Raw genomic sequence first — 9,506 nt, 5'->3', positions numbered from 1 at the left:
CTCTGATACTATGTACTTAATAAAGAAGCTAGAACTAAAGCTGAGGCGGAATAATGTACGCGTGTTGTTTGGATTCCTGGTCATTGCGGTATAGGTGGTAACGAACATGCAGATAAGAGTGCCAGGCTTGCTTTGTCGTTACCAGAACCTGTTGAAGAACAAGAGGTGTCCTCCCTGTTTCCGATACTTAAGTCTAAGGCGCTACAGTCGTCAAAAGAACAGTTGTTACGAGAAGCCCAGTAAAAAGGTAGCAGGTACTTCAGGTTTGTTCAGGAGCCGTTGGGCAAACTCTGGTTCACAAGGTTCAAAAAGAATAAGTTTCTCCCTCGCCACACAGTTAATCTCTCTTATATCTAGAATACCCTCCCACCATACGGCGGTAAATGATCATCTTCGAGACAAGTGTATTGTATTGTTGATGACGCTGCCTGCCCGTGTGGTCATCCGACACAAGACGTTAATCATCTGTTCTTTAACTGCCTTAAGTATAAAACTGCTACGGATAAACTGCTCTTGGACCTCTTCCATAATGGCTTTAGTCCTCCGTATAGTGTCGTAGACATTGCCTTTTCAAATAATCTACGTGCCATGTTTGCTTTGTTCACGTTTGTCAGTTCTACCAACGTCGACATTTAATTCCCTAACTTACACAGTGTCATTTCTCCATTTTCCTCATTTTCCGCTAACTCCCGCTCCTTTTCCCCTACCTTTTGTATGTCCTTTCCCTTACCCTTTACCCTTCACCCACCTTGTTGCCTGAAACCCAGTACATACAGCGCAGCACAGCTCAGTACAGCTCTACCAAGTTAAATTCCACCAATCGAAGACTGGCGTATGCTCCTTCCTCACCGAGGCAAGAGCCATTACATCAAAGAAGAAGATGGAGAGGCCATGCCTATATGCTAACCATAGAGAGGACCGCGCGAGGAGCAACAGAGAGATAGATATATTTTGTCTCAACTGTGGCTTTCCCACTCCGTGTTCTCTGTTATTCTCTTTTATAAGAAGTGCCCACAATTGAAACAAAAAAATATATCTCTCTTTGTCGATCCTCCTTGCGCTCCCATGGCCTCTCCATTAGTATAAGGTCTATGTTAAGCGCACATTTATCTATAGTATACGTGACATATACTACAAATAAATGAGCGATTAACCCTTTGCGGACGGAGACGCTCGACGGGCGAGCGTCGCTGTGGACGACAGGTATTGGAGCGTGCAGTAAAGAAAATTTTCACGTCGCATATTTGCGTTTTACAAATTAAGGCTTTATTCAAATAAATTATACTGACTCGACAAACTGAAATTCGTTCTGACCCTACCATGGTCTTGCATCGTAAGTTTACATTATACGGAAGATAAGACTTCATCGTTCAAAAGTCTCTAATTTCATTGAGAGGCCACTTGACGTCTTAGGCTAGTATCCTCATGTGTATCTTATCGCCTACGACGGCAGACGTACGCTAGCCGCAGCGCGAGAGTTGGGCGGATATATCCGACACTCGTCCGCAACGGTAAAAAAAGGCTTGGGCGGATATATCCGCCGCTCGTCCGCAAAGGGTTAAGCATGAAACGGACCGCAACTCATGAGTATGAGCTCTATGTATAAAACACGTAATCTCTCTGATTGGTTACGCGTTACGCGAAAAATAACAGTGTATAGGATTGCACCCTAAGTAATTTTATGTGCGATGGCCTTTACTAAACAAAGAATGGCGTATGAACTAGCATTAGGGTCCAAGAAGCCATAAAAGCACAAAACTATTATTGCAAGGAAGTTAGCTGTTTCTGTTTTCTTGAGATATTTATAATTACATAACATATTGAACTAGTAACATGTAAGAAACGGAAAAACTCCCGATCTGTTAGGTTTGTGTGCTTCTCCAGTGTATTTTGAAAAAATTGTAAAAGAAAGATACAACACAGTAATGTCAGATCCAGAACTCGAGGCAATACGACAGGAACGTTTGGCTCAGTTACAGGCACAACACCAGGTAATGTCTTTAAAATTGCGTACTTTTGAAAATACTTTCAAATGTAGGTGATAAAAGATTAGAAGTTATATTTAATATTTTAATTTGTAAATTGTCTCTTTGATTAGTCACATATAAAATATTTAAAAACAAACGTTTATGATAAAAAAATAAATTTACAATGTTATCCAAAACAATCAAAAGATCTAAATATAAGCAAGTAGGTCATAACTTGCAAATATAATAACGAGTACTCAAATAAATAAGTACTAAGTGATAAGTATAATAAGTAACTCAAATAAATAAGTACTAAGTTTATTTTCGATTTTACATCTTTGAAGAAAAAAAAATAAAAGTGTTAACTCATATATTCATTCAGTTTTGCAATTTATAAACGCTTTTTTATAGATATTTTGACATGTGAATAAAAATTAATTTAAATATTCTAGAGTAACAATGTCAATAATAAACAAGCAATAGAAGAGAGAATACAACAGATGGAAGAGATGAAACATTCTATACTGACTCAGGTGTTAGATCAATCTGCCAGAGCAAGATGTAATTTTCCTTTATTTCTAATATTCAACTCTCACTAAACAATTTGCATGTAATATTATTTATCTCTTAATAGTGAATACACTTTGTCTTGGAAAACCTGAGAAAGGAAAAATGATAGAAGAAATGATTATTAATATGGCACAACGTAATCAACTACCTGGAAAACTTGGAGAAAAAGAACTGATCAGTTTACTTGAAACTATAAATCAACAGACACAAAAGAAAACAACTGTTAAAGTAAGTAAGCAATAGAATTGAGTACACATGTGTCATAAAAATTATATGGTAAAATTAAACTTTTATAAATTTTTTTAGTTTGATAGGAGAAGAGCAGCTTTGGATTCCGACGATGAGATGAACTTATAGCAATTGTACAAATTTTGAATAAGAATACTTTTAAATCAGTAAAATTCCTCTTCAGTTTGCCATAGACAGTAACTCAGTAAAATTCACTGTATGTGCTAGTTTTGTACTCTGTTGTATCATTACTTTTAAATGTATGAAAATAAAGTTATTATTGAATAAATGTTAAATACTGGTATAGAATATACACAATTAGAATCATCAAAAAAATTTTCTATTTTGCAACTTAATATTGCGTACATTTGTTTTTGATAATCTAAAAGGAAGAATGTTTTACTTCTTTTTTATTTGATATACATATATTTGATGCAATGCAAAACAAATATTTTATTTTTTCAGAAGAAAAAAGTTACAATTTAGGATACAATATCACACGGTTATAATGCCAAATATCATCTCCTCTATGTACATATAACCAATATTTTATAATTTGTTATACGCGCGCGCGTGTGTAATTATATAAACGTTTACACACAAATATGTTTGACTTTTTTTATACTCTGCAATTGTTAAAACTGTGTTTAAAAGATCATTTCAATTTGAAAGTTTTCCAAGTTCTTGTATATACTTGCTATACAGTTTTGTATTGTCTCATACACATTGCGCGTTTCGCATATATAACCAGTTATATCATAAAACTTTATAGATATGCAAAACAAAACATTTACTAAAAGTAAAAATATATGGAATGTCAGAGCGGCACTTATCACTGTATAAAAGTTTCTGTCGTCTTAAGGTTACTTTGGCGAAAATTTTAACATATAAGAGATACTCTCAGGATGACCACATGAGATTATATACACTATACATATATAATGTATTCATAATTGGTTTTAGTCATTCTTCATGTGAGCAGTATTTTCTAAAAATGTACGTAAGAGAATGCATAATTATGTACACATATATGTAAAGAACGAATGCTAAAAACTTTATAAAAAAATTACCATCTTCATCTTCGTCCGCATCCAAAATATCTTGACAAAAAGTGCCGTAACATATTAGCATAAGAAATCCAAATGGTAACCCAAAGATCACCGTAGTCAAAATGGGATTACCTTTCCACATTGAAGCTAGAGAGGTTTTTGACTCAAACCATGCTCTATAAATACGCACCAGCCAACTATTTCCACCATATCGCTGAAAATTCAAATGTTGATTGTTAATTTACTTATATAGCATAGATCAAATAATCCAAGAAAATTATTTCAGCACACTTTACCGGAGCACTTTCATTTCGAATCTGCTCCAAGAACAATTCTATTACTTTTGGCGTCAATTTCTCTGTTTCATCTTCCGGAATGTGATGATGATTTGTAGTCGTATTTATCACAATTAAGCTCGGTAAAGGTACTACCATCATCGCTATGCTATTGACTAGATCGGGACTACCTATCCAACCAAACTGAAAATGACTTGAATACAATGATAATGTTAATTTATGTTCAATGCTTCTCTGATAAAAAAAATGCTGCCCGTTTAACAGTAAACATACTCGTGATATTTTGCTCGTTTATTTTTGATGACGGATTGGACCATATCTCTAAATTCCAGCATGTCAGGCGCGACCTCTTCCAATATGTTTTCTTCCACTACAGCTAAAACGAGATTCTTATTTGTTAAGAATAATTGATTTATATTTCCTTTTGTCACTTTTGGAAATGTCGGAAAGCGCTCTGCATTCACCCATTTGTAAAGTGTCTCATTCATTTTTTCTATGTCATTCAAGTCGTGGCCTATAAGTACGAAACACTGCTGCAACGATACAAATAACGACATAGTCTTATTTTGTGTTTTCGTCTCTGAAACTTACCAGTAAAATTGTAATGTAAGTTTTCTTTATACACAAATAGCGCAGGGACTTTTTCCACCGGCGCATGCTTTCTCGCAATACGTGGATAAGTTTGGTAGAAATACGCAAAAGGTTGAAACATATTTGCAGTCTTGTAATAAAGTTCCTGTAATAGATCAAACACTGACATGTGAATTCGGATTTCTACAAGCAGCCTACACAATATTCTTGAACATTAGCGAAAAGTTTACCCAGAAGATCCCAGATCTATCTCCCACATATAAGAAATAAAGATCTTGTTCTTTCATAATAGACTGGAAACTCTGAGGCTTTGTTATTTCTTGTACAGGAGGGCCACTTAATCTCAAAGCAAATTTAACTATTTCATCCCTAGTTCTGTCACCGTGATACATGTGTTCCTGATCACCTTTTAAACTATGAATCATAAAATTATGAATACATGTAAATAGTGTAGCAATAGTTGGAGAAAAAAATACCTACAATAGAATAGTAGGAAATCCTTTAACTTTGAATACATTAGCCACATTGGTAAATCTAGTGCAATCTATTCTGCCTACTCGTATTGGTGTTGCATGCAAATGTTGAGCAACGTGAGACCAAATTGGTTCCAACTTTTTACAGTGGGCGCACCAAGGCGCATACATCTATGAAACAGAAATAATATAATTGTATCTTTAATATAAATATACAAAGCAAAATGTTGCAAAAAACATACAAAAAACATACCATGACTAGCCATTGTCCCTCTTTATGTATATCAAGAAATCTAAAACAAATATATAAAATATAATATATTGTGAACAACAAACTCTTTATTATAATAAAATCAAATTCAAAAATTAATTTTCTTACTTATCACTGAGCTCAATAACTCGTGATCCAGTTGTATGTGTTAAAATTGCTGAAAACACTAACAAGTGATTAAATGATATAAGTATTTCAACAGAAATATTTCTATGCTTCCTTGAAATTTTTTTACAAATACAAAAAACAAAATGCAAAAATAGAATGTATTATATTTCAGAATGTTATAGAATACATCACAAACTTTTTTACACACTCAGTTCCAATAATGTCTTATGAGATACATGTGTATGTACAGAAGACAAAATTGCAAGCGAATATTAAAAAACTCCTCTTGCATATAAGTGTAATATAATTACTGTGTTACTGATGACAATTAAATTAAACATGATATAACAAGTGAATTTAATCTTATTGATCGACCGACGTGTTGTATCATTACGTCGCGAACATCGCGTAATTGTGTATTACATTTTATTGTGCACAGAAAATAAGCATTATATCTCAATGCGGAATTAATTGTCGCACTTACCATAAACAAGTACAAAAAGCCAGATTCGAGCGAGATAAACCATTCTGATTGCGAGTTTGAAATACCGTGGAAGAGTAAAAAGAGCCAACCTCCTTCATTTAATCCTTCCGTAACACGGACGTGCTGAACAAATCTGCCATTGTTTCAGACGCTCACGGAAATCTAACAACTGCTCTTCCCGTTCTCTTTACAAACGATTGCGCACAGAACAATCAAGCGAATTTTCTTGCATCTTCTCAAAACTATTACCGGTATTACCGAGCAGTGACATACGTGGAAACATACATATGGATATACATCAATATACGTAACGTGCAAACACATCCGCACGGTGTTACACACATGCTTGCAAACAAAATGAACAGACAGGTGCTTCGGGCTGCGTTCCGAGTTACGCATTTATCTATAGTACACGTCACGTATAATATAGATAAATGCGCGCAACTCGGAACGCAGCCTCGATTACGCTAGGTTGGTTTGATTTGGTGCAGTCACGAACACGAAGTAAGAGTAAGGAGATCGAACTTGAAAGCGCGCGAATGGAAAAAGTGGTCCCGATTTTTACGGTTCATTGGGAGGGAATCCGCTCAAGGGAATAGGTTTTTAGGCATATATATATATATAATACTTCTATATTGCTAGTCGCGTATCTTCGCAATGAGAGGCACGAGGCCCGAGAAAGAGAGACGCACGAAGTCCAAATATGGGCATAGATAGTCGAGCGTCATTATGCGCAGGCGCGTCTACTAAGCGNATAGATAGTCGAGCGTCATTATGCGCAGGCGCGTCTACTAAGCGAGTGCGAGCGAGACAAAGCATTGGAAAGTGAGAGAAAGAACGCGAGAAAGAGAAATGCTCAAGCGTGCTTGAATGTTCACCGCATGCGCACAAAGCAGCTGGACCTTGCGCGAGAGAGAGGCTACTATATTGTCTGCACCGTAACATTTGGGCTTCAGGTCGGCACCGTACTAGCAATATAGAAGTATTAAGAGCCGTCTACAATGGAGAGTTGTAGGCCGTAATAGTAAGAAATTGACCAATCACAGGCAAAGTACAGAAGAATAATCGATTGTGATTAGTCAGTTTCTTACTGTTACAGTCTAAAACTCTCCATTGTAGACGACCCTTAACGCGTAACCAATCAGAGAGATTACGTGCTTTATGTTAGTACAGGTAATTTCTCTGATTGGTTACGCATTACGCGTTACGCGAAAAATAACAGTGCATGGGATCGTACCCTTAGGGTGCCAGTACAGACGGCGTCAAAAATTCGCAGAGCAGGCGCGGGGATAGGAGAGCAAGCGGGGCGATTGCTTGTAGCGCCAGCGAGAGCCGTACGAACTAAATAGTAGCAATTGGTTGTTCGCAACTACGTCGTGTCGATAATGTAACTACTCTTTTTTTCAATTTTCTTCTCAAAACGTAAAACTATTGGCCATTTACTAAATATCTGTTAAGTCCTGGAGACTCCACGGTCCCCTTTTTTCTGCGACGCGACGCGCCAGCGCATAGCAAACCCTTTTTGTAAATAATAAAAAAAACAATAAATAACTCGAAAAAGTCTCCTATCGTTTGGAAACTTAAACTCCAGACGATAGGAGAGCAAACGGAAATTATATCGGCGCCCGAAAAGATAAACCGCGGCTGGCAATAACACGAAATTTTAGATAACGTGCAAGAAAAATTTACTATTCGAGCAGCTTTCCAAACAAACCCGGATATCTCCAGGTCATGAAAACACCGCTTATAAAAATTAGAGCGGCCGGCGCAAATAGAAACTCCGGCGCCACGAGCATTTTTATTATAAAGCAAATAGCAAAGGGTCTATACAGCGTGATCGAAAAAACAACACTCTCCCTTTTTCCTTCTCCGAAAAATCGGACGAGGCGACCGAAGCGAGAGATCGTCGCCGATTAGCGATCTCGCAAGTCGCCCGACCGACTAATTAACAAATAGAAACCAGCAAGGCCCAACCGAGTTTTCCGATTGGAAGAAACTCGGTGAGCATTCACTGACTCAAAAGAGTATATAATACAGAACTCTCGGAGCTGGAGTCAGAAAAAACCTACTGATTCCGCCGGGAGTGCCGCAGCAAAGTCGCGACGTGTGAGCATATAAAATTGCAAGTGCAAGTGCGAGTAGTGCGCCGAAAATCAGCCGAACACCGAAGCCGCACCAGGTTCCGAGCTACCTACCAAGCCGTACGGGCCGAAGGGAGAAAGGAAATCGCAGCCAGCAATCATTTAAGTAGTAAGTCCACATCATTATATATACAGGTTCCACTTCTCGCGAAATTAAAAGCTGACGTCGCGATTGATTTTCGGAGATATCGGAAAACGGTCAAAATAAACAAATATATAGATACACTCAAAATTCGGTTTAATCGGAAGGGCTACTCGCGGTGTGTAACCGTCTTGGGTGGCAGCCAAAATCTTTGGAAGGGCTACTCGCGGTGTGTAACCGTCTCGGGTGGCAACCGAATTTTTTGGAAGGGCTACTCGCGGTGTATAACCGTCTCGGTTGGCAGCCGAATTTTTTTCTTTATTTTCTTCCCTAAACCACGTGATAAACAAGGCTCAACATCTCCGAAAACGGTCGCGAAGCCAAGAAAATCAATAACAAAAGAAAATACAATAACATAAATTGAGTGTAATTGCATAAAATCGTTTAAGTGGAACCCCGGCAGAGAACTTCGCGAACGGGTAAAAAGGCCCAGCGCCACCGACGCAACGTAAAATTGCGACGAGCGACAGCGCTCGCACTAAACGAAGCGGAGCCGACCAGGTCCATTGACGCCACCCGTCCTCAGACATTAGGAGACAATCGCAACAGCCACAATAATAATAAAAACTCCTGCGATACGCACACGAATCTATCGCACGCGCACTCACACTCACCGACGCATTCGCAACACACACACACAGACACACATACACACGACGATTCGTGGTATGAAGCTCCCTCCTATTCACCGATAACCCCCGATCCTCCCGCAGACGTTCAATCCTCCCCTTGTTCGCCCGCGAACAATCCGCCGCCTTCACCTCTTCGCTCTCCCTCACCAACGCACTCCGAACCCGCTTGTCCCGCAGAAAATCCCGCGGATCTGCAATCCGTGCCGACTCCTCCACCTCCTCCTCGCTCTCCTACCCCTCAACCTTCTACATCCAGGCAAGAATCCGCGGACAATAAATCCTCCGACTTGTCACGATCAACCACCCCACCGCTCGATCCTAAATTCCAACACTTCCTCCGACTAGCCTCCACTTACAGAAAAGCAAATCCTGAAAGAATCCTCTTTATAATTGACCCTTTAAGAGGATGCTGAACCGTCCTGTTTTATCATAAAAATAGTAAAATGTCTGATTCATGACTTTTGTCAAATGTACTGCACAAATGAGAAAACGGTTCTCTACAATAAAAGAAAACAGTGTAATAAGTGCCGCCAGATAATAAATGTTTATAAAAC

The 9,506-nt window shown here is 38.3% G+C and overlaps 2 protein-coding genes across 3 annotated transcripts; one reads left to right on the top strand and one right to left on the bottom strand.

Annotated features, from left to right (window-relative positions):
• Positions 1–1,719: 1,719 nt before the first annotated feature.
• On the top strand, positions 1,720–3,159 carry LOC109863053 (programmed cell death protein 5). Its single transcript, XM_020443231.1, has 4 exons — positions 1,720–1,991; positions 2,420–2,528; positions 2,602–2,765; positions 2,844–3,159. Exons 1-4 carry the CDS (start codon positions 1,926–1,928, stop codon positions 2,892–2,894), a joined length of 390 nt encoding a protein of 129 aa, XP_020298820.1. The 5' UTR covers positions 1,720–1,925; the 3' UTR covers positions 2,895–3,159.
• Positions 3,160–3,184: 25 nt separating this feature from the next.
• LOC109863052 (protein disulfide-isomerase TMX3) lies at positions 3,185–6,397 on the bottom strand. Of its 2 annotated transcripts, none has more exons than XM_020443229.1 (10): positions 6,038–6,397; positions 5,554–5,611; positions 5,428–5,467; positions 5,182–5,345; positions 4,932–5,115; positions 4,702–4,846; positions 4,384–4,624; positions 4,111–4,303; positions 3,836–4,028; positions 3,185–3,753 (listed from the first exon to the last, which is right to left on the bottom strand). In XM_020443229.1, the coding sequence occupies exons 1-10, from the start codon at positions 6,078–6,080 to the stop codon at positions 3,725–3,727; spliced, it is 1,290 nt and encodes a 429-aa protein (XP_020298818.1). In that variant the 5' UTR covers positions 6,081–6,397; the 3' UTR covers positions 3,185–3,724. The 2 variants fall into 2 exon arrangements, with proteins under 2 accessions (XP_020298818.1, XP_020298819.1); XM_020443230.1 differs by having other exon boundaries at positions 5,554–5,602.
• Between the last annotated feature and the right edge of the window lie 3,109 nt (positions 6,398–9,506).

Source organism: Pseudomyrmex gracilis, unplaced genomic scaffold (assembly GCF_002006095.1).
Source record: "Pseudomyrmex gracilis isolate BER0280 unplaced genomic scaffold, ASM200609v1 scaffold_3019, whole genome shotgun sequence".
Taxonomy (NCBI): Eukaryota; Metazoa; Arthropoda; class Insecta; order Hymenoptera; family Formicidae; genus Pseudomyrmex; species Pseudomyrmex gracilis.
This window is presented reverse-complemented; position numbering and strand designations above follow the sequence as displayed.

Excerpts from the sequence above, each read along its gene's own strand:
- LOC109863053 (XM_020443231.1), top strand. The coding sequence starts at position 1,926 with ATGTCAGATCCAGAACTCGAGGCAATACGACAGGAACGTTTGGCTCAG. Across the intron at positions 2,529-2,601 it reads TCAATCTGCCAGAGCAAGAT|TGAATACACTTTGTCTTGGA; the intron begins GTAATTTTCCTT and ends ATCTCTTAATAG. Across the intron at positions 2,766-2,843 it reads AAAAGAAAACAACTGTTAAA|TTTGATAGGAGAAGAGCAGC; the intron begins GTAAGTAAGCAA and ends AAATTTTTTTAG.
- LOC109863052 (XM_020443229.1), bottom strand. The coding sequence starts at position 6,080 with ATGGTTTATCTCGCTCGAATCTGGCTTTTTGTACTTGTTTATG. Across the intron at positions 5,346-5,427 it reads AGGGACAATGGCTAGTCATG|ATGTATGCGCCTTGGTGCGC; the intron begins GTATGTTTTTTG and ends TCTGTTTCATAG. Across the intron at positions 3,754-3,835 it reads TGCGGACGAAGATGAAGATG|AAAATACTGCTCACATGAAG; the intron begins GTAATTTTTTTA and ends GTACATTTTTAG.